Source organism: Sebastes fasciatus, chromosome 20 (genome assembly GCF_043250625.1).
Source record: "Sebastes fasciatus isolate fSebFas1 chromosome 20, fSebFas1.pri, whole genome shotgun sequence".
In the NCBI taxonomy this organism is placed as follows: domain Eukaryota; kingdom Metazoa; phylum Chordata; class Actinopteri; order Perciformes; family Sebastidae; genus Sebastes; species Sebastes fasciatus.
The window spans coordinates 16,297,253-16,320,499 of record NC_133814.1 but is presented as its reverse complement, the minus strand read 5'-3'; the positions used below and the strand labels follow the sequence as shown (position 1 = coordinate 16,320,499).

General features: G+C 41.0%; 3 protein-coding genes across 4 annotated transcripts; all 3 read left to right on the top strand.

The window, feature by feature from the left end:
* Nucleotides 1-2,346: 2,346 nt before the first annotated feature.
* Nucleotides 2,347-10,702, top strand: klhl11 (kelch-like family member 11). The gene is made up of 2 exons (XM_074619488.1): nucleotides 2,347-3,124; nucleotides 7,058-10,702. Exons 1-2 carry the CDS (start codon nucleotides 2,559-2,561, stop codon nucleotides 8,643-8,645), a joined length of 2,154 nt encoding a protein of 717 aa, XP_074475589.1. The 5' UTR covers nucleotides 2,347-2,558; the 3' UTR covers nucleotides 8,646-10,702.
* A 1,154-nt stretch (nucleotides 10,703-11,856) lies between these two features.
* Nucleotides 11,857-23,215, top strand: LOC141757955 (7-methylguanosine phosphate-specific 5'-nucleotidase-like). 2 transcript variants are annotated; one of them, XM_074618886.1, is made up of 10 exons: nucleotides 11,857-12,102; nucleotides 17,683-17,757; nucleotides 18,174-18,272; nucleotides 18,719-18,788; nucleotides 19,547-19,593; nucleotides 20,220-20,305; nucleotides 20,619-20,708; nucleotides 21,539-21,701; nucleotides 21,934-22,134; nucleotides 22,224-23,215. In XM_074618886.1, exons 1-10 carry the CDS (start codon nucleotides 12,100-12,102, stop codon nucleotides 22,341-22,343), a joined length of 954 nt encoding a protein of 317 aa, XP_074474987.1. In that variant the 5' UTR covers nucleotides 11,857-12,099; the 3' UTR covers nucleotides 22,344-23,215. The 2 variants fall into 2 exon arrangements, with proteins under 2 accessions (XP_074474987.1, XP_074474986.1); XM_074618885.1 differs by lacking the exon at nucleotides 11,857-12,102 and having other exon boundaries at nucleotides 17,677-17,757.
* Nucleotides 13,436-15,931, top strand: LOC141759006 (zinc finger MYM-type protein 1-like). The gene is made up of 3 exons (XM_074620898.1): nucleotides 13,436-14,616; nucleotides 14,916-15,015; nucleotides 15,343-15,931. Exons 1-3 carry the CDS (start codon nucleotides 13,436-13,438, stop codon nucleotides 15,868-15,870), a joined length of 1,809 nt encoding a protein of 602 aa, XP_074476999.1. The 3' UTR covers nucleotides 15,871-15,931.
* Nucleotides 23,216-23,247: the final 32 nt, after the last annotated feature.

Here is a 23,247-nt window from a genome sequence, read left to right as displayed (position 1 = left end):
CTGCGTCCTCCGTACCCGCACTAGAGTGGAGGGCCAGGAGGAGCGACTTCATCTGGGCTAGCTCAGCCGTAAGCAGATCCACCTTAGAAGACAGCTTGCCAGACTTAGCCTGCTTCTTGGATGGCGCACCCGCAGCCTCTGTGGCCTGCCGTTTGGAACGGGTAGTTTGGGCTGGGGCCAGCTGCCCTGAGGGGACAGCGTAACCCATCAGGAGGTTTGAAGAGGAGCCATACAGGTGTAGCAGCCTGGAGAGTTGAGCATCGTGACAGCCACGGAGAAACTCTGTCCCGTCAGTTGCTGCTGAAGTCAGTCTGAGCGAGAGCACTCTGCTGACTGAAGAGAACGTGCAGGAAACAGTCTGTGTAGTGAGAGGAGAGCGAGCACACTGTCTTCACTAGCACAGTAACTGTTATCAATATACTTAACTGTTGCTGGTGTCGCGCCGAGTTAGCCTGCGCGAGAACGCGCTGCTAACTGGAGAGAACGTGCAGAAAAAACAGCCTGTGTAGTGAGAGGAGAGCGAGCACACTGTCTTCACTAGCAAAGTAACTGTCAATGTCTGAGTCTACCCGATTAGCCTGAGCGGGAGCACTCTGCTAATGCGAGGACAGTAACGTTGTGGTAATCAATGCCAAGGTTAGCCTGAGCGAGAGCACTCTGCTAACTGAGGAGAACGTGCAAGAAACAGTCTGTGTAGTGAGAGGAGAGCGAGCACACTGTTTTCACTAGTACAGTAACTGTCAATGTCTTAGTCTACCCGATTAGCCTGAGCGAGAGCACCCTGCTAATGCGAGGACAGTAACGTTGTGGTAATCAATGCCAAGGTTAGCCTGAGCGAGAGCACTCCGCTAACTGTGAAGGCGGTAACGTTGTGAAAACAATGCCGAAATTAGCCTGAGCGAGAGCACTCTGCTAGTTAAGAAGGCAGTAAGTTTATAGTAAACAATGCATACAGTAATGTTACCACTATACTCAGCTGTAAGCAATGTTCGTTATAGTGCTACACAGAGCAGAGAGGAGAGCTGGACGCCTCCTCCCTGACAGCACGTTGTCAAACGGTAAACACTGAGCGGACACGCTCTTGTTAGTATCTCACTAGTTTAGCATGAGCTAACGCTCTGCTAACTGTGCACAGACGTTCTTGTTATAGAAAACAATGTAAATCGATCTCACCGGGTGATGTACACATTGGAAGATGTCCTTATCACGCTGGTGATGATCAGGATAGGTGCACCCGCCGTCGGAGGACCGAACGGCGGACAACACAGTTTGATGGGCGGCTCGTCGCAGCCTTTGGAGGGCGAAACTCCGCAACTCCGACCGGTGGTCACAAGGCTACCGGCGACGAGCTCAAATAGGTAATTTAGCTTTTAGCTAATGCTACCACAGTAGTTAAACTGGCAAGCGAGAAGATGAAATAGGACTGATCTCGTGGATGACACCGGAACTTATACCTAACCAGGGTCATCCGAGGTCACACGTGACTTTGTTGATATTAATACTCGACCTGCGCATGCGCGAGACGAAGATATTCAGTGTTGAAGCACTGCCTCTGGCGGTCAGTAAGGATGAAATAGAACACTCAATCCATGGAGAAATACACACAGCCCGTATTCAGAAACTGAGCGTTTGACACAAGCCGTTAGGATTTCTGTCCGTTTGTGATGTCACAAATCTACAATATTTAGACTATTTCACAGTTTTAAATGTAAACATACTAAATGTGTTCCAGTTTATTTCCTGCTGCAGTGTATGTGAATGACATGAGTTGACAGTATGTAAACATGGCCCCAAGCTGTTTTCTAACAACGCAATTCCGTTGAAATGCGCTAAAATGGAGTGTTTCAGACAGAACATGAATACAGGTATATTCAGACAGATAGTATGAGAAAAATAATGTGTTTTTTGAACATTAAAGCATGTAAACATATTCTATTAGAAACCCAATATACAAGTATGAACCTTGAAATGAGCATGATATGTCCCCTTTAAGAAAAGTATAATTAAGTATTCTTGCCTTATAGGTCTATAATCAAGTATACTTGACTTGTACTTGTGTTTACTTTTCGATAGAGTAGCCTAATAAAGTGTGCAGCCATTTACTAAGCTATAAACACGATGAGTAATGTGTCATAATATGACTGATAACTCATGCATGTCCTGATTTTATGATTTATGTTTGCCAAGGTAGGACATCACATCAGTTATATCAGCTGATAGGATGCAACAACTCCCAAATCCACATCACCCATCAGATAATCCGCAATGCGCATGCGCGAAAACGGTGCATCCTTTAAACAAAGTTAAAATTCTCTAAAAATACAAAATCATAATGAGTCATAACAACATCAAAAAACCCACAACATGTTGGACTTTTTCTGTATTAGCACCCAGGATATGTGTCTCTTGTGTGAGGGTAGATATGATCTTTAATCTGACAGCCTCTCATTGACTCTCCAGCAAAAAAAAACACAGGAGAGAAATCTTAAAGACGGAAGTGAGCACTCCTCCTCGTCTGCTTCCAGACAGAAAGGGCTGTGAACGCTGCTTACGCATGCATGTTTGAATGTTTATTTACGTGTGTTATATACGCTTATGAGTTATTTCCAAAGAGCTTTCATTTGCCTCTGAGTCTACCCGGTATGGCGGAGGCACCGGAGGACCGGAGCAGCAGCAGCAGCAGCAGCAGCGGTGCTCAGCAGAGTGCAGCGCTGCTAACAGGTGACGGAGAACCGGAGGAGGCCGAGGAGTTCACCTGCTCGGCCTACTGCTCGGAGCTCTCCAGGCGGCAGAACGAGCAGAGGAAGTCGGGCATGTTCTGCGACGTGACGCTTGTCTTCTTCAGCAGCAGTGGAGTGTATAATGAAGAGGAGGAAGAAGAGGCGGAGAGGGTCCAGACGTTATCTGCGCACCGCTCCGTGTTGTCCGCGGCGTCGCAGTACTTCACGCTGCTGCTCGGCGGACAATTCTCGGAGTCGGTGTCCGGTCGAGTGGAGCTCAAAGAGTGGAGCTCCGCAACAGGACCGGACCCAGAGACCGTGGAGAGCGTCATTCAGTTCATGTACACCGGGCAGATCAGGGTGACCACTGCTAATGTGCATGAGGTGTTGGAGCTGGCTGACAGGTACAAATTATTGGGGTTTTTTCTCCATATACATCAGAATAAGGACATTATAACTTGACACACTTTTATTTTATTTATTTATCTATTTATCTATTTATCTATTTATCTATTTATCTATTTATCTATTTATTTATTTATTTATGTATTTATTTTATTTATTTATTTATTTGCACATAATATAAAACTGCACAAAATCCAGTCAATGAAAAAAACAAAACCTGACATACGCACTGTAACTGACTGACCTAGCACCTTTTTAAATCTAAACTCAAGACTTTTTTTATTTAGATGGGCTTTTAATACCTAGTAGCCCGGTTACATTTTTCCTGTGCTTTTTATGCACCTTTTTATGATTTTATGATATGTTATGTTTTTATTCCTGTTATTTCTTGATGTTAATGTAAAGCACTTTGGGTACCTTTTGGTTATTGTGAAGGGCTATACAAATACATTTTGATTTTCTTTTATTGAAACAAGAAATGTGTCAGGAGAGGTCAAGAAGCCACAGGCTTATAGAATAGAATAGAATAGAATAGAATAGAATAGAAAGCTTTATTGTCATTGTATTAAATACAACGAGATTCACTCGTTGCCACTTCTGGTCAGTGCTTTAAAACAAATACTTGACAAGATTAAACGAGGCAGATAAACACATATAACAGGTAAAACACACACACAGTTATAAAGCAATATAAAACAGGTAAAGTAGATGTAATAAATAAATATAAACAGAAGTGTTACACTAGAAGTCTAAAATATAAAAAATATAAAAATAGATGTAATGTAAACAGAGGTCAAGAAAGCCACAGGCTTATTTATACAAAGGACCTCCCTCCCAAACACCAGGAGAAAAAAAACTATAACAAAAAAAGGAAGAAAGATCTAAACTAACATAAAGAAAGATCTAAACTAACACTTCCTCATAACACGGAAGTCTTTTGTTTTCTACAGGTTAAAAAAAATGAGCCACACCTTGTTGTCTGTGTCCTCATTGCGCCAGCAGGTGAGACTTGTTTGGAGTTGTCACCTGTGGAACTAACACAAAGATAAATGGGCCTAATTTTCAGCCACAATGGCCTACATTTTGGGGTACATGAAGTCTTCACCAATAAGTCTGTGTGATCTAGGGCTGCAACTAACTGTCATTGTTAATTAATCCATAAAATGGCAAAATAAGCCACACTATTACATTGAAGGTCCCATATTGTAAAAAGTTACATTTTCAGGTCTTTTACATTATAAAGCAGGTTTAAGTGCTATATAAATACTGTTGAACTATCAAAACGCTCAATATACGGAGAAATACACACAGCCCGTATTTAGAAAGTGTACGTTTGAAACAAGCCGTTAGGATTTCTGTCCATTTGTGATGTCACAAATATACAATATATAGACCATTACACGGTTTTAAACAAACATTCTAAATGTGTCCCAGTTTATTCCTGGTTGCAGATTATGTGAATAACATCAGCTGACAGGAAGTAAACATGGACCCAAACTGTTGCCAGGCAACGCAATTCCTTTGCAATTCTGTTGCAATTCCGTTGAAATGTGCTAAAACAGAGCGTTTCAGACAGGTATATTCAGGCTGACAGTATGGGGAAAATAAAGAGGTTTTTTTAACATTAAAGCATGTAAACATGTTCTAGTAGAAACATAAAATACAAGTATGAACCTGAAAATGGGCACGATATGGGACCTTTAATTAATCCATAAAATGGCAAAATAAGCCACACTATTACCAGAGTGAGCCTACTGGTAATAGATGTGGCTCATATTTGCAAGTTGTGCATCATGTTTTGCATGCTGGCTCACACTGTAACACTGTCATGTGTTACTAGGACAATTGTTAATGTTGTGTTTTTCCTACTGCGACAAGTCTGACTTATTATAAACTGTTCATTGATCCTCGTTGCCAATGGCCTACATTTTGGTCTGTGTGATGTAGGGCTGCAACTGTCATTGTTAATTAATCCATAAAATGGCAAAATAAGCCACACTGTTACCAGAGTGAGCCTACTGGTAATAGATGTGGCTCATATTTGCAAGTTATGCATCATGTTTTTGCATGCTGGCTCACACTGTGACACTGTCATGTGTTACTGGGACATTTGTTAATGCAATTAGCAATACAGGTTGTCCACCAATCGGAAGGTTGGTGGTTCGATCCCTGGCTGCTCTGGGTCACATGTTGATGTGTCCTTGAGCAAGAGAATTAACCTCAAAATTGCTTCCAAAAGCACAGCCATCGGTGTGTGAATGAGTATCTAGATCAGATCCTATCCTGATGGGCAAAGTTGGCACCATAGCAGCCTCTGCCATTAATGTATGAATGTGTGTGTGAATGGGTGAATGCTGACATGTAGTGTAAAGTGCTTTGAGTGGTCGGAAGACTAGAAAAGCGCTATATAAATGCAAGTCCATTTCTTTTTTTACCTGTATTTTTCCTACTGCGACAAGTCAAAATGTCTGACTTATTATAAACTTTTCATTGATCCATCGTTGCGTATAATGAATCACAATATTGGATTTCATCATCAAGACATGGTTTTGATAATACTGCATTTTTTTTAAATGATATTTTTAAGCAGCAGTTTGAGGTGACCCCCAAAAGTACACACTGTTTGGTAGGTTAGTTTAATAAGCACTGATGAAACAAGAGATATTCTTTGCAACCCAAGTATAAACATTTAAAGGTACAGTGTGTAGGATTTGGTGGCATCTAATGGTGTGGTTGCAGATTGCAACCAACTGAGTACCCCTTTGCTCACTCCTCCCTCTCCAAGACTAGCAAAAACACACCGGTTCTTGGTTTCAGGTGATTATACTCTAATGAAAACATAGTTATGAATATTAGGGATGCACTTTTTTCAGACAGAGTACAAGTACTTACATTTGGGTACTCGCCGATACTGAGTACCGATACGAGTACCGATACGAGTACTTCTCTGTGCCAAAAGACCCTCGTTAACAGCAGCTGGAGGGTGTGAGCGACACACGGCAGGCTGGGGAGTCCCGCATATGAGGCGGTGCGCCGCGACCGGCTCTAGGTCGGCTTGGAAAGGCTCAGGGCGAAGGTGCTTCCCGGGGCCAAAGTGTCACCGGGGCGGACTATCCTTAATGCACCCCCAGGGCGGGCTCGGCCCACGTAAAAAGGCGCCAGGGGTCTGCGCCGATATCTGCAACACACTCGACCCGCCTTGAAACACGGACCAAGGAGTCTAACGCACATGCGAGTCAGAGGGTGCAAGCAAAACCCCGTGGCGCAATGAAAGTGAGTGCAGGCGCACGCCGCCTGAGGTGGGATCCCGGCCCCACGGGGTCGGGTGCACCACCAGCCCGTCTTGCCCGCACCGTTGGGGAGGTGGAACGTGAGCGAGTGTGATAGGACCTGAAAAATGGTGACGAGATGTTAACGTCACACTGCCGTAAAGTGGTATCGGTGCCGTTGTATCGGAGCCGTTTTGCGAGTACGAGTACATGAGCACAGTATCGGACCCGATACCCGATACTGGTATCGGTATCAGTGCATCCCTAATGAATATTATATTCCATTACTGCTAAAAGATCCACTGAAATATTACACACTGTTCCTTTTAAAGACTTGCAATAAAGGTTATAGAAGCCGGGTACTGCAAGAAACGCAAAGGCAATATGTTTCACACGTCTATTTCTATGGTCTCACTGATCAAAACATTCAAAAGTAAACCACTATAGTACATAAAGGATTTTCTAGCAGATAGAGCATCTTGGTTTCTCTTGGGAATCCATGTTTCTACACAGTTTGTTACAGAATTATTATTTTAGATGGCAAGGAGTGTACTGTATGCAGGCTTTTGTTCCATCCACCTTAATTACTGCTTAGTTCATCCTGTCAAGTCCAAACATCCTTTTATACATCACTGGTCTGACAATTACGACATGTTCACACAGGTTCCTGTTGGCCCAGCTGAAGAGCTTCTGCGGAGAGTTTCTGATGAAGAAGTTGAACTTGTCCAACTGTGTAGCCGTACACAGCCTCGCCCACATGTACACCTTGGACCAGCTGGCCCAGGGAGCCGCCAAGACCATCAGAAGAAACTTCCACAAAATCATCCGCAACGAGGAATTCTTCACGCTGCCCTTTCACCTGGTGCGGGACTGGCTGTCCGACTCGGGCATCACTGTGGATTCTGAACAGGAGTTGTTTGAGGCGGTGGTGAAATGGGTGCACCAAAACGAACAGGAGAGAGAGAAACATTTTGAGGAGCTGTTAAAACTTTTAAGGCTGTCTCAGATTTCTCCTACGTACCTGACACGGGTGGTGAGAAAGGAGCCCTTAGTGGCGAACAATGCAGCTTGTCAGCAGCTGGTGTCTGAAGCCTTTGAGGTCCACGCCGTTCACTTCGAGAACCTCAACCAGTCGGCTGATTTAGAGCTCGGTGCCACCTACATGGCGGCGATCCAGCCTCGTCTCGGCCAGAACATGGATGTAATCATGGTGGTGGGTGGTGTTTCAGAAGGTGGAGACTATTTGAGCGAGTGTGTGGGCTACTTTGTCGCTGAGGACCGTTGGGTAAACCTGCCACACATTCACAACCACCTTGACGGACACGCCATCGCCGTCAGTGACAGCCATGTTTACGTGGCAGGCTCCATGGAGCCAGGATTCGCCAAGACGGTGGAGCGCTTCAACCCCAACCTCAACACCTGGGAGCAGGTCAGCAGCCTGACCACCCGCAAGCACTCCTTCGGCCTCACGTGCGTCAAAGACTTACTCTACATCATCGGCGGTCATGGCAACTTCAGCCCAGGCTTTAAGGATGTTACCGTCTACGAGCCCGAGCAGGACGAGTGGCACAATCTGGAGCCGGCGCCGAAGATTCTGCGAGATGTAAAAACAGTGAGCGTAGAGGACCGCTACATATACGTGATGGCCAGGACTCCTGTAGACATGGACAATGAGGATGGACTGAGCACTGTGACCACCTGCTACGACACGGAGAGTCACAAGTGGCAGGAAGTGGACTCCTTACCGCTTATCGATAATTACTGTAGTTTTCAAATGGCCGTCGCGTCCACCAACTTCTACCACACAGCTTCTTGTTGCGCGAAGAGCTACAAGGTTACAGCCGAGGCCGCTCAGGAGAAAATAAGCAGAAATATCTCTGACGACATCCTCGACAGCCTCCCTCCAGAGGTCCTTAGCATGGAGGGCGCTGCTGTTTGCTACCTGGGTGAAGACATATTCATCATTGGCGGGTGGAGGAACTGCAACAACATGGACAAGCAGTACCGCAAAGAAGGGTACCGTTACTGTGCTGAGAGGAAGCGCTGGATGCTGCTGCCACCCTTACCCCAGCCACGCTGCAGGGCCGCAGCCTGCCACGTTCGCATCCCGTACCACTTTCTCCACGGCTGCCAGCACTACCCCATGCCCCAGAACCTGGCTCGCCAGCGAGACCGCATGCAACAGATGCAGCAGCTCCATCGGCGCACCCTCACTCTGCGCAGACAGCTGCAGTCTCAAATCGAATGCTGATAAATGCCTTGTTGTTATCACAAAGTCTTATTTTTTTTGCCTTTTATCGAGGTGAAACGTCTGCACGGGTTTTCCTCGGGCTTGTTTGAATTTTAAAAAAATGAAGAATTAGCCAGAAAATGCTACTAAATTATCAGTCTTAAATTATATTTTTGGCCTTACATTATTAGCTTATGCCTTACTTTTATTCCGCCAGTAAATGAAACTGTGATTGATGCGACATTTTCTGAAAAAAGATTGTTGATTTCATTGCTAAACTTAGCTTAGCTTTTTTTTTATATGTGGGCTGACACCTAAAGATGTCAACATACTGTATATCAGTGACAACTTTTGGGTGAAATTCGGTCAAGTTCAATGTTGAGATGTAAACTTAGCAAAGTAAAATTATGTCTACGTTTATTGTGATGTAAGTTAGAAGAAAATGCTAAATTATAAGTGTGGGGATAATGAACTTACCGTAACAACTAGCTGAGCTTTAACTTCTTATTCCTCGCTCGCTACTTGCATCTAATTTCTCTTCTACCTCCAGTTTCCATCATGCTTTTTTTGCACTGTAGGGGTTAAATTATCTATGTTGTTTGTGCCGCACTTGAAACAGACAATCATAAGTATTGAGCAAAGCATATATTGGGGAACAGGGTGTTCAGTGATTATATGTTCCCCCCTCATTAAATCATGAGCCTGCTTAATACTGTATTGCACGAAAATATGTGCACTTTCTTACAGGTTGTACAACACTTTTTTTTTGCAATTCCAATGGATATGTATAAAATGTGTATGATTTATTTCTTAAATATTTCAGCTGGTCAAAAATTGCTTTATTTGATTTCCCAGATTGTTGCGTAGCTTGAAAGATACGGTGCCTTCAAATGGGGTCGAGTTTGTGAAAGCTTCACGAGTTGCGATGTGTTTGTTGACATTGTCAGAAATAGTTTTTAATATAATTAAATATTATTTAATTTTATAATATGTCTGAGAAAAATGTTGATATTCCCAACTGCCTCCTTTGCATTTACTGCATTATATTACCCACTTGCTATCCTGCTAAATTGTTAGCCTCTGGTCTTCTAGATGCCGACAGTAACGTTAATATTGCCGTTTCTTAGCAGCGATGTTCTCTCGACTTTACCACTTGAACGCCAAACACGTGAACACGACTTCCCACGTTGTAAACACAAGCTCACAAGATTCACTTGAAGGCACCAATAGACCAACATAATAATGATGTGATGCCACTTTTGGCAAAAGCAGCTCTATGTTTTATTTTAATTTATATTCTCTTGTCCCATTCCATGTTGTTAGGACACTGACTAATGCTCCAGTGCTTAAAGAGTTATTGTGGAGTTATTTAGTTTGTTGGTTTTTGGTGGACTCATTTGGTTTGTTCCGCCTTTGTGCTTCTGGCAGAATTAGCTCTGCCTCTTACTTTGCCTCACTGCACTATGAAATGTGTGAAACACATGAAACCGGGAGGCTGATATGTGTTTGTGCATGGTTCTCTCCATGTTCCCAACTGTGCCATAAAATTCCAGCTGCCCCTTATTGATATAGTTGTATTAACTGCATTCCCTGCACTAAAGGACCTTGAATGTTAAACATTGTACAGTGTTGGTTTATTTTTTTTTACTACAATCCTATAACACAGGAATCCTTGACCAGTTGCATCCCCAGCCAAGCTCTCTATAAATATTATCTTAGCTTGCGTGAACATACTGTACATAATATGAACAGTATTAATTGATGGATGGAAATAATTTGATCAGTTGTATATGGAGGTTTTGAATTTTCAAGAGTTGGTTTTAAGCCATTTTTCTCATGTAAAGTGCACACAATCATGCACACAACCACAGGAACATTGGCAGTGGTATCAAGTTTTTTTCAGTTTGATCATTGGAGAGTTGGATGAAAGTATAATTCGCCAGTGTCATATTTCATGCAGCCTCACGCACTTCTGTGTTCCATATAATGTCATTCCATTTGTATGTGCAAGAGCAAGAAAGTGTACAGACATTTGCAATAAATAATAAATAAGAGAATGTTTGCAATCTCTAAAGTTATATAGATATCTTGAAATATATCTTTTTGTTGTGACAGAGATAACCCCACAAGTTACGGTGATTTCAGTGGTATATATGTACAAATAACTTTCACGAGTAACAACGACAAAAGGACTTTTTTAAACAAGTAATATATGTCACAATACACTTTAGGAAATCATAATATAGATTAAGGCTGTCAAAGTTAACGCGATAATAACGCGTCAAGTCAAATTTGTTTTAATGCAACTAATTTCTTTAACACAACTTGTGATTTTTAGGTTGTAGCTCAGTTTTAAGGCTAGAGTGAAGATACTGGTATCATATGAAACTATAAAACCCACAATTCTGTTGCAAGCCCATTGAAATGCATTAAAACGGAGTGTTTCAGACAGAGGGTAAATACAGGCATATTCAGGCTGACAGTATGAGGAAAATAAAGTTTTTTTTGAACATTAAAGCATGTAAACATGTTCTAGTAGAAACACAAAATACAAGTATGAACCTGAAAATGAGCATAAATTGGGATCTTTAAATTAATCACATCACTTGATAATTTATCACTCCATCTTTTTAAGTCATATCCATTTTTACGGCTCCATTTTTCAATTCCCATGCATTTTCATCACCACCATTTTTATCAATTAATTAGTGTGACCTCCATCCCATCCCCCATACCACGGTGACATTGCCCTCAGCGAAGTAGGAACGAAAGTCAGGCAAGCACCCAACTGGACTATGCACGCAATGTAATAAACCGGAAACTGTCAAGCATGTTCTTATAGAGTGCAACAAATATAACAAAGAAAGAAGGGAATTGCTATCAGGAGTAGATGATGGAAATATTACAATGGGGAATCTGCTAGGAAAGACATCTAAGAATGTACACAATCTTCTAATTAATTACTTAAGGGCAACAGGAATAATGGAGATAATTTAATTATTATTATTATTATTATTATTATTTTAGTTAGTTATTATTATTAATAATAATAACAATAATAATATAATATAAATTATTATTATTGTTATTGTTATTATTATTAATAATAATAATAATAATTATAATAATAATAATAATAATAATAATAATAATTATTATTTTTTCTTCCACACTCCAGTAGTCCAATAGATGGCGGTAATGCACCTATAAGCTGGTTTGCCAACCGCGAATAAACACCAAAGAAGAAGAAGAAGTAGGAACCAAAGTGCCTCGGAACCTTTATGTCTATTACTGTAGGAGCGGGGGAATGCTAAGGGTGCTACAAACAGAACACAAACAAGTCATTCAAACCGCTGGTCGACGGTTGACATAATTTGAATTAACTGACGCTATGTCATCTCTTTAGGCTGATGTACTTTTAACGGTTTTAACGGCTAGCAGTTAGCTCGCGGTGACGTCAGTTGTCCGTTTGAACATGGTGAGTTGTAACGGCTGTTACCTGTTAGCTAATCAGTGTAACGTTAATCACACACACAGGAGTCAAAATAGGCTGTTAAAGTTGACATATTCTTCATAGTTTTGATGGTAAAACAACGAAACAACAACGTGTTTCATTCATATGTTGTTGTACTTTTGTATAGCGAATAAAATACGGTGTGAAAACACTCATTTAAAATCGTACTGAGCTGCACAGTCAGGCTGTGTGTCAGCTTAGCAACGGTTACCCTGGAGACCGTAGCTAAAGATAAAGATAAAAAAGGAAAGTTGAATCTTATGCTTGCCTGTGAACAAATGTCACATTTATTGCATCCCCAATATATATATAACTAATATAAATGGGTTGTCAGGGGTCTGCAACCTCTACTATCAAAAGAGACATTTTAGGCAAAACAAAAAATCTGTCTGGAGCCGCAAAACATTTTATCATTGTGATGAAGGTAACAGTTTATAGTCTAAGTATATAGCAGTGGCGGCCGGCCAATAGAGGGCCACGGGGCCTGGCCCCACCCACCTTGAGCCACCAAAAAAAAATAAAAAATTATAAAATTATTAATTATAAAAATTATAAAAATTGTCAATATGTGTGTTTTTGACCTATGGAATATACCCGTAATATTTGTAAAATAGGATAACTGCGCCAAATATCTGCTTTCCTCCTTGAACTCTCTGCTAGTGCACCTCTCAGCTGCTCACATGCACTTTCTGGGGCCAAATGGATTTGGCCCAAGGAAGGCGGGTCTAATAAGCAGTACAGCCAATCACTGATTAAAGATATATGATTACAAGCATGAATGACATACAATTCATCCAATCAGCGCCGTAAAAAAGACTTCCGGGAGGGCCAAACTGATTTGGCCCATGGCGCACGTTCACGTTCACGTGTGTCTCTCTCTGTTCTCGTCAGGGCTCATGTCAGTTCTCGCGTGATCTTGACAATGGAACAGCCAAGCACTAGTTGCGCTACTCTTGCAAGACACAACCCTAACTCGATCAAATCTCTCCTCCAAGACCCGTTTGAGAGAAGGACTTTGGCGGAGAAACTCCTGGTGAAACAACTGGGCCCAGATCAACCTCCTGGACTCAGCATAAAACAACAGACCGGCGTACAAGGCAAGCCACACATGCGGAGCTTCTGTAAAGACTGGTACACGAGGAAGGCCTGGCTAGCTGGATGCAGTCAAGCTAATGCTGTATTTTGCTTCCCATGCGTGCTTTTTAAGTCGACAGGGTCAGATTCAGCATGGGCAGAGACGGGAGTAAGAGACATGAAACACTTGTCTGAAAAAATAAGAAAACACGAGAACACCAGGATGCACATAGATAACTCCGTGAAGCTAGCTATGCTAGGCAGAGTGAACATTGCAATGCAGCTGGACGAAGGATACAGGCTTGCGGTAAAGAAGCGACACAGGCTTGCGGTAAAGAAGCACAATGTGGAGGTGGATAAAAATCGGCACATTTTATCAAAAATAATTGATTGTGTCAAGTTTTGCGGGGCTTTTGAGTTAGCCTTGCGTGACGAGACTGACTCCTCGGACAACCCCGGCGTGTTCAAGGGACTTGTGGACTTTGTAGCGTCCCTCGACAGTGTGCTGGAGGAGCACCTCGAGACAGCCAGCGTTTTCAAAGGCACGTCGAAGACGGTACAGAACGAGCTGCTGGACTGCATGCTGTCGGTTGTAAGGGATTACATTCTGGAGGAAGTCAAAAACGCGGATTTTATCGCCATTCAAGCGGACGAGACGACGGACATTTCCACCCACTGCCAGCTGGTGCTCGTGCTACGCTACATAGATGCTAGCGGTAATGTACAAGAGCGGTTCTTCGAGTACATCACCATCCAGAACGCGACCGCTGACACCATCGCTACAGCGCTTATGGAGAGGCTGAGCACCATACTCCCACCCGGACAAACAGACAAACTTATTGCCCAGGCGTACGACGGGGCTGCCGTCATGAGGGGAGCTACCGGCGGTGTGCAGCGTAAGATACTGGATGTCTACAAAAACGCTCACTACGTCCACTGCTACGCGCATCAGCTGAACCTAATCATGCAAAAGGCAACAGCACGCATCCCCAGGATCCACACTTTCTTTTCTGAACTTGGTGGATTCTCTGCCTTCTTCTCCAAGTCACCCAAGCGAACCACCGTGCTGGACCAGGTGGTAGCGCATAGACTTCCTCGAGCCTGCGTAACACGGTGGAACTTCCAGAGTCGCGTTGTAAACACTGTGTACGAGCACAAGGATGACCTCCTGAAGTGTTTCCAGACCATCATAGACTCTGCGGAATTTGATCCCACAACTGTCAGAGAGGCCGGGAGCTATGTGAGGCTGCTTGAAGACGAGACTTTCTGTTTTTTCCTGGCATTGTTCCACAAGATCATGCCAAATGTGGACGTGCTGTTCAACCAGCTGCAGAAGAGGAACATCGACCCTGTCTTCATCAAAGGACTTGTCCAGAGGTTCACAGACAGCATTCCAAAAATCAGGTAAATAACTATATTTACTACTAGCTGATAAAGCTGTTGTTGTTAGAAAGATGAGTTGCTCATGTCCAACAATCTGTAAAACCCTAAATGGGCTTAGTCATCAAAGTGAATGATTATGATAGAAAACATCACAATGATATTTGTTTAAATATTTTAAAAGGAAAAAGAATGCAGTTAGTTATTAAACACAATTTGCAATAACATGCTTATTCAGGTGTCCACCAAGTCAATTTCTAGAAGAGGCCTAGTTGTTTTTGAAGATGGCAAGTTAGCAACTTAAACTTTATTTTTTGGACCAGGGCCTCCATTTCCTCTCTGTGTGCGGACAGTGGATCTGACCAGCAGCCCAGAAAGCGCAGGATGCTGGGACCAGGAGAGCTACAGAGGCTGGCTACAGAGGTAAGTTGTGATGTAGTTGTCAATATAAATACTTTATACACACATGCATATACTATGTGGGTGTGTATGCACAGCACATGCTAATTACAGGAAGTAGTCAAATATTCAATAACATAGTCGATTGTCTCCTGAAAAGGGGAGGACATCTGACCATCTGATACAGTTTGATGATGTAGTTATAATTTCCCATCATCTAAAGTTATTTATAAGATTTTACATACATTATATTTTTGAAATACTTGACTTGGACATAAGCATGTGTTCAATCAGAATCACTTTCATCAAAATAGCTTTATTGCAAATTTAAGTTGATTTTATCTTTTACAGGTATGTGATACTATCCTGATGCAAGCTAAGGAGCGGTTCTCCTTCACCCAGCACCTCGTCAGCGCAACACTGTTGCATGGAGAGTTGTTCCCACAACACAGTGAGACGTTCCCTGAGTCGGTGCTTGAAACAACAGTGCAGGCTTACCCCATGTTGAACAAGGACAAGCTCAAAACAGAACTGTCCCATATCTATGAGAACAGTGAGTTCAAGGCTTGCAGTGGTGCAGTGCCCATGTACCAGCTTTTCATGGAGAACAACCTTCAGAGCACCTTCACAGAGACTGTCAGTCTCCTCAGCATCCTCATCACCACACCCATGACAACAGCTGAATCCGAGAGGTGCTTCTCTACATTGAAGAGGATCAAGACCTTCCTGAGAAACACCATGACACAGGATCGCCTTAATGCTCTGGCTATGCTCTCCATGGAGAAGAAACTTGTCAGGAACATGCCTGACTTCAATAAGAAGGTCATTGAGAGGTTTGCCACTCAGAAGGACAGAAGAGCAAAGTTCCTTTATAAATGATCTGTCGTATGTTATATTAACATACTGAATTGTATGAATAAGATGTCCTTATGTCAGTGTTGGAATAAATGATAAAAATGTAACTGCAAAGTAGTAATGCGTTTTTGATACCTTTTTTTGCATTGAATCGTACTAGGATGTTTGTTGAAATTGATTGGCCCTACCCAAAAAAAAATCCACCAGCCGCCACTGGTATATAGTATATAAGTCTAATGCAGTGAGGACCAAGAGCTACTATAATACAGAGTATTAGGGCCACACTGAGGGAAAAAACATCTGAGATTTACAGAATAAAGTCATATTACGAGAAAAAAAGTCATGTTACGAGAATAAAGTCATATTACAAGAAATAAAGTCATATTACGAGAAATAAATTCATAATATTATGAGAATAAAGTCATATTACGAGAAATAGTCATATTACGAGAAATAAAGTCATATTACGAGAAATAAATTCATAATATTACGAGAAATAAATTCATAATATTACGAGAAATAGTCATATTACGAGAAATAAAGTCATATTACGAGAATAAAGTCATTACGAGAAAGTCATATTACGAGAAATAAAGTCATATTACGAGAAAAAAGTCATAATATTACAAGAAATAAAGTCATAACTTCACGAGTAATAATTCGTAATATTACGATAATAAAATCATAAGTTTCCGAGAAAAAAAGTCGTATTACTAAAATAAAGTTATATTACGAGAAAAAAGTCAGAAGTTTACGAGAAAAAAGTCGTAATATTACAAGAAATAAAGTCATATTACGAGAAAAAAGTCGTAATATTACAAGAAATAAAGTCATATTACGAGAATAAAGTCATATTACGAGAAATAAAGTCATATTACGAGAATAAAGTCATATTACGAGAAAAAAGTCGTAATATTACAAGAAATAAAGTCATAACTTCACGAGTAAAAATTCGCAATATTACGAGAATAAAGTCATGACTTTACGTGAAAAAAGTGGTAATATTACGAGAATAAAATCATAAGTTTACGAGAAAAAAAGTCGTATTACAAAAATAAAGTCATATTACGAGAATAAAATCAGAACTTTACAAGAAAAAAAGTCGTAATATTCCGAGAAAAAAGTCAGAAGTTTAAGGGAAAAAAGTCGTAATATTACGAAAAATAAAGTCATAACTTTACGAGAAAAAAAGAAAATAACATGTAAAATTACTACTTTATAATATTATGCCTTTATTCTCATAATACTACGACTTTTTTTTTTCTCGTAAACCTTTGACTTTATTCTCGTAATATTATGACTTTATTCTCGAAAACTCAGATTTATTTGTTTTCCTCAATGTGGCCCTAATACTTTGTCGTACCGTCGATAAATAAAAATGAAAATGTAAACAAAAAAACAGTTATTCATTTACACTAATTTTTTAATAAATCCACAGGGAGCCACTGGAGAGGGGCTAAAGAGCCGCATGTGGCTCCAGCGCTGCAGGTTGCTGACCCCTGCACTAGACTGTAGCTAAAGCTAAAAAAGTGAATACATATATGCAAGTTAGAAGTAATTATAGGGGAATGTTGAATCTTATGCTTGCCTGTGAACAAATGTCACAATTATTGCATGTCCTATATAGATATATCTATATCTATATAGATATAGATATATCTATAGATATATAACTAATATAAATGGGTTGTCATAGGATTTAATTTTCTGGAATTGTACATATTTTCCCTAAAATGAGTACTAAATTACCAGTTGTGTCCAGAAAAACTCTTTTAAAAAAAAAAACTGTAAATTAAGGATAACCAAAAAATGTTCTCTCCTTGGTTTCACATGCAGATATACCATATTCCCTGGATCTACACACCGGTGCGGACTGTACTGGCAATCTGGCACCAGCTGACCAAGACCGAGGTGAGGAAGCTCTCCTGAATATTAGACGATATAGTTTAATTTCTTTTCAGAAACCTTACACAACCATAATTCTACCTTGACAGTATCTGTGCACGTGTGCAACTTTTGTTTTGTTTTTGTGAACATAGAACAGGCGAGGACTGGGACATTACAGTATAATCAATAATAATCAAACATTTTTGGTTTGGGGTAATAAAGAAACTGTGCTGGGTTTTAAATGTATTTACATGCACACATTAAAAGAAACATGATGCCCGACTTGAGACTTTAGAGACCTGTGCACATGTCTGAAAAACATGAACTAAAGTGCAAGCATGTAACATATTTCTGCTTTTGCCCCCCCATTACTCCCCTTATTTTCTGCTCTCTGTGTCTGGATAAACATGCATTGTAAGACTAATCTCTTCTCTGTTCAGATCTCAGAGCTGGCAAAGGGCTCAGTGCTGATGAGGGAACGCAGCAGAGTGGAAGAGACAATCCACGCCATGCAGCGAGCAGGTGCAGGCAGCCTGCAGGTGAGTGAATTATGCAGCATTTCATCAGAATATATTCTGAGTCAAATACAGGAAATGACACCAAAACACAATAAGGTTTTTGTGGATGTAAAGAGGTGGATAGTGACACTTAAAGCCAGCAGTTACTCCTGCTTGGATAGTTTGCCACAGTTGGAACCAATGCTCATGTTCAGCTAAAATGTCCTGACAAGTGCATTCCTTTTAAAGTTATAGCGACTGAAATTAGATTTGACTACTGCACCATCGCCAAAATCTTACACTTTACAGACAGACAGATTACTGATCTGTCCTGTTAGTAGACTGCTTGTTTGTTCATGGGATTTTTGCTCATAAACGTTGGGTATAAACTGAAGAAAATTGTACTTCATGTGCGATTGCAATATACATTTGTCTTTGCTGAGTGATAGAGTACTATTATTCTGTTCTAAATAGTCATATTTCCTCAGGTAATCTCAGACTTCGATATGACACTGACCAGATTTGCCCACAACGGAAAGAGAGTTCCCACCACGCACAGTAAGCACACAAATAATTCACTCTTTGAAAAGATTATCTGCATCTTGGCCAAATAGTGTTTTCATGATCTGGTATGAGTCTGCACATTTGCATTATTAGATCCGAATAATTTATTAAAGCTGCAGTGGGTAGAAATGGAGCAAATGTGATTTAAAAAAGTCCTGACAGTGGTGCATGAGACAGGTAATCTGTGAGCAGCTGTCAATCACTCGCAAACTCCAACCACATGGTCAAACTAGGAAGCGCTGATCAAACATTAATCAATATCCTGTTACTGTAATGCCTATTTCTGGCCTCAAATGTTTTCAGAAACATCTTGTAGTGTCCTGTTTAGCTTTAATGAGAAAGTTTGTGAGGCAGCCGTGTTGAAATCTGTTGAGGAAATACCAAGCACCGCCCACTAGCCGGAGAACAGCCAATAGGAACGCTCAATAGGAACGCTCTCTCTCTCTGAAATGACCAGTGATTGGCCAAAGTCTCCAGGCATGGGCTAGATTTTTTTTAAAGCCTGAAAACAGAGCCATGAGGAGGTGCAGATGTCTAGTCTTCTCTCAGAACACTTTAATTACAACATGCTGAAAGGTTATTATGGAATTTTTGCCCAATGATGCCAACAACTTTGTGCCCAGTACTGAAGTTTTAATTGACTTGATAAGCATTTGTGCATTCTTTGCTTTTTTCATTATTTGTTACTTTTTGTCTGACTGTCTTGTGCCCTTCTGAAACTGCTACAAACCTGTTTTCCTTTCTTTGTCCAGACATCCTTGATAACCGGTTGTTGATTGATGAAGATTGCACTAAAAGGGTAAATGCGCTACAGGAACAAGGTCATTAAAGCCCCAGACAGTTTTACTTCCTGTTTTTTGCTTAACGTTCTTTCTCAAAAAGAGAATAGGAGTGTGGTTAATAGTCAGACGTAATTCATTTCCACGGCAACCATATTGTGTCGTTTTTCAACCCAGTTTAGATGAAACCAGTTTAGATGAATTTACTGTTTGTCAGACCACAAATGAGACCACAATTAGCGCAACACACCGACACTCTCTCACTCGCTCTCTTCTTTACCGTCTCCTCCTGGCGAGGCGGCCGTCTGCCTCTTCCAAATCAAAATCATGTTGTCACGACAAGATTGCACCTTTTAAAAACACGCCCAATCATGTCGTCACGACAAGATTGTACTCTAGAGTTTAATCGATAATGGGTCCATATTACACTTGTAGAATTGTTCCCACTGCAGTAACTGTGGCTTATTGTTTTTGTGCAAGATGACATTTACAAATACCAATTTTGTTTAAGACCATGAAGTGCTATATGAAATACTGTTCACTGGTCTGTAAATCATTGTAATATAGACCAGCAAGTCCATACTGATGCATGCCTTGCAGATAGTCTGTAAATATATGTTCATTGTTTTCTGTTGGTCCACTCTAGATGAAGGAGCTGTTGAACACCTACTATCCCATAGAGATTGATGCTAGCAGGGCTACTGAAGAAAAGTTGCCTCTCATGGTGGAGTGGTAAGAAACAAACGGACTGACCTAAATAATAACAGCTGTCTATTTGAATCTAATTTTGATTTAACTCTTTCAGCACATACTGTAAAATTAAATTGTAATTTGACAATGACAAATCACACACTAGTGATTTTTCCCAGTGTTGTGTGGACCAGTTGAACTCAGACACAATAACATTCCCAAAATATATATATTATTTTTCAGTATTTTAAACTGTCAGTATTTGAAGCTCCAATTCCTGAAAAGGACTAAAGAAAAGTGAATAAAACCCAAGCCTGATTGAGATGTTGCATTTGTGTTGTGCTGTTCTCTGCAGGTGGACTAAAGTCCATGAGCTACTGATTCAGCAGAGGATCAGGAAGGATATGCTCGCCCAGGCTGTTAAGGAATCCGGTGCTATGCTCAGGTATGCACTTTGCTCAAATCTTATATTAACCAAGGCCCTGGTTCCAGTGGTGGAAAATAACTGAGCACATGTATGCAAGTACTGTACTTAAATACAAATTTGAGGTACTTGTACTTAACTTATTTCCATTTAATGCAACTTTATACTTCTACTCCACTACATCTCAGATGCAAATATTGTACTTTTTATTATATTTATCTAACAGCTTTAGTCACTTTTTAGATTTTCATGCCCTTCCTGACTAGTGAAAACATGTATCTCCAAATATGGTGATTTTTTTTTTATTTAAATTTTTCTGATAAACCAAAAGATGTGTTCCTTTATGGGTTGAGAAAATTCTCCTATTTCATAAGCTAAATAAACTATTTAAAGGTTCTCTGTTTGATATTCAGAGCATTAAAATAGCAGCGAATAACTATTTGCTATGTAAAGCTATAGAGGAGTAATGACTACCTGAGCAGAGAATGAAGTCACTTTCCCTCTGCGTGTGTCGTTATCCTAGTTTCTCCATGCTTTGAGTTAAAATTAGTGCAACCTTCAACATCTACAGCGGTAAAATGCAACATGCACATTAATGCACCAGTAGTGAAACGCTTACAGGGAATGTTTTACTGCATAATGAGTACTTTTACTTTGATACTACATTTAGCTGATAATACTTACATACTTTTACTTAAGTAAGGTTTTGAATGCAGGACTTTTACTTGTAGTGAAGTATTTTCACAGTTGGGTATGCTGTGCATTAATAAAGTGAAATACATGTTGAATGTATTTCAATGTTTTCTCCGATAGTTATTGGTTCTTGGGTGGTGTGTGTGTGATTTCTTTAGGGACGGCTACAAAGTGTTTTTTGACCGTCTGACAGAGCAGCAGGTCCCTCTGTTGATCTTCTCGGCTGGTGTTGGAGACGTCCTGGAAGAGGTGATTCGACAGAACCACGTCTTCTACCCCAATGTCCACGTCATCTCCAACTACATGGACTTTGACCAAACTGTGAGTTTGCCCTGAAGAATATTTAAACTGTTGAGAAGTTAACATTCTTCTTGTCCCACAGCAAAACAATATCCGTGTAGGTTTGTCAGGATTGTTGATAAATACAAATGACACAAAAAGCATTTTTCCCATCAGTTCATTGATTTCAAGGCATGGAAAAGGATAAAGGAATTATATCAAGCTAATAAGCAAGCTGGTGTGGTATTTAACTGAACATGGTGTTGTTAATAAGGGGGTCCTGCGAGCCTTCAAAGGCCAACTGATCCACACCTTCAACAAGAGGGAAGGTGCTCTGTCACATGCAGCTGGCCTCAGGGAGCTGCAGGGTCGACCCAACGTCCTGCTGCTGGGAGACTCTTTAGGAGACCTGACCATGGCCGACGGCGTGTCTGAGCACCAGAACATCCTCACCATCGGCTTCCTCAACGACCAGGTCAGACTAGATGTCTAGTTTTAGTCCTTATATCGACACATTGACTTTAAGAATTTGGGTTCTCAGCGTCTGTGTTCTGCGTTTCTCAGGTGGACGAGAGAAAAGAGTCGTACATCAACTCCTTTGACATCGTACTGGTGAAGGACGAGACGATGGACGTTCCCAACGGCATCCTCCGATACATTACTTCATCAAGAGACAACAAGTAAGAGGCACAAGGGGGAACTTCATGACAACATACACAGACTTGTTCACTCCAGTCACCATGTTGCATGCTGGACAATCACACGTAACCACTTACCTCAAACCGGAACTTGAAGCTAGACTCAGTGTATATCAAAGCTATCCTGACTATGTCCAAAGGTTTAAAAGATCTAAATTAGGTCATGCATTTTCAACTTGGTTTAGAAGAATCAGTTATTTATACCAGTATTGCAATGTCACAGACTATTAGAGGGCTGGGTTTGAGTTAAACTCTTTTTCTTCCTGCTGTTTAATTTGTTTGAATGAATATTCAGGATGTCTTGATAGAAACAGCAGAATGGCAATGTGCAACGTTAAAGTGTATATTATACTTTGCGCCTCTGTGAAGGTCCGCTGGTGTCTGCCGTGTAGCATGCATTTCGTCATCAGAAGGTGAACGCGTAGGCTCTGTACGGTCGTCCGCGTACCGCCAATTTGTTGTGACCGTAGCGTAGCGATCTACTGCGCATGTGTCTTGTCCTCCAACCGAACAAACAAAACTACTATGCGTCCACAGTGTCCGCAGCCGTCCGTATACGCATCCGTATACGCGTCCGTATACGCGGCCGTACACGCGTCCGTGCACGCGTCCGTGCACGCGTCCGAACACGCGTCCGTTTGGGAGTATAAACGAGGCTTAACAAAACTCAGTGCAGGGAGAATTTATAATATCTTGTTTCAAATGTGTACAGTACATACAGTACAGTACCAGCAGACCTTCCTCTGAAAACAAATCAACCTCTTAAAAATATCAAAATGAACAGTTACAGGGTGCATTTCTAAATTTCTGTTCGCTTTTCAGCACAAAACAACTTTAAAATGTTTACTTTGTGGTTTTTACAAAATGAGGATGCTTTTTAAATATATTTT

Excerpts from the sequence above, each read along its gene's own strand:
- klhl11 (XM_074619488.1), top strand. The coding sequence starts at position 2,559 with ATGTTTGAATGTTTATTTACGTGTGTTATATACGCTTATGAGTTATTT. Across the intron at positions 3,125-7,057 it reads GTGTTGGAGCTGGCTGACAG|GTTCCTGTTGGCCCAGCTGA; the intron begins GTACAAATTATT and ends ATGTTCACACAG.
- LOC141759006 (XM_074620898.1), top strand. The coding sequence starts at position 13,436 with ATGCACATAGATAACTCCGTGAAGCTAGCTATGCTAGGCAGAGTGAAC. Across the intron at positions 14,617-14,915 it reads GACAGCATTCCAAAAATCAG|GGCCTCCATTTCCTCTCTGT; the intron begins GTAAATAACTAT and ends TTTTTGGACCAG. Across the intron at positions 15,016-15,342 it reads TACAGAGGCTGGCTACAGAG|GTATGTGATACTATCCTGAT; the intron begins GTAAGTTGTGAT and ends TATCTTTTACAG.
- LOC141757955 (XM_074618885.1), top strand. The coding sequence starts at position 17,677 with ATGCAGATATACCATATTCCCTGGATCTACACACCGGTGCGGACTGTA. Across the intron at positions 18,789-19,546 it reads GAGAGTTCCCACCACGCACA|ACATCCTTGATAACCGGTTG; the intron begins GTAAGCACACAA and ends TTCTTTGTCCAG. Across the intron at positions 22,135-22,223 it reads TCGGCTTCCTCAACGACCAG|GTGGACGAGAGAAAAGAGTC; the intron begins GTCAGACTAGAT and ends TGCGTTTCTCAG.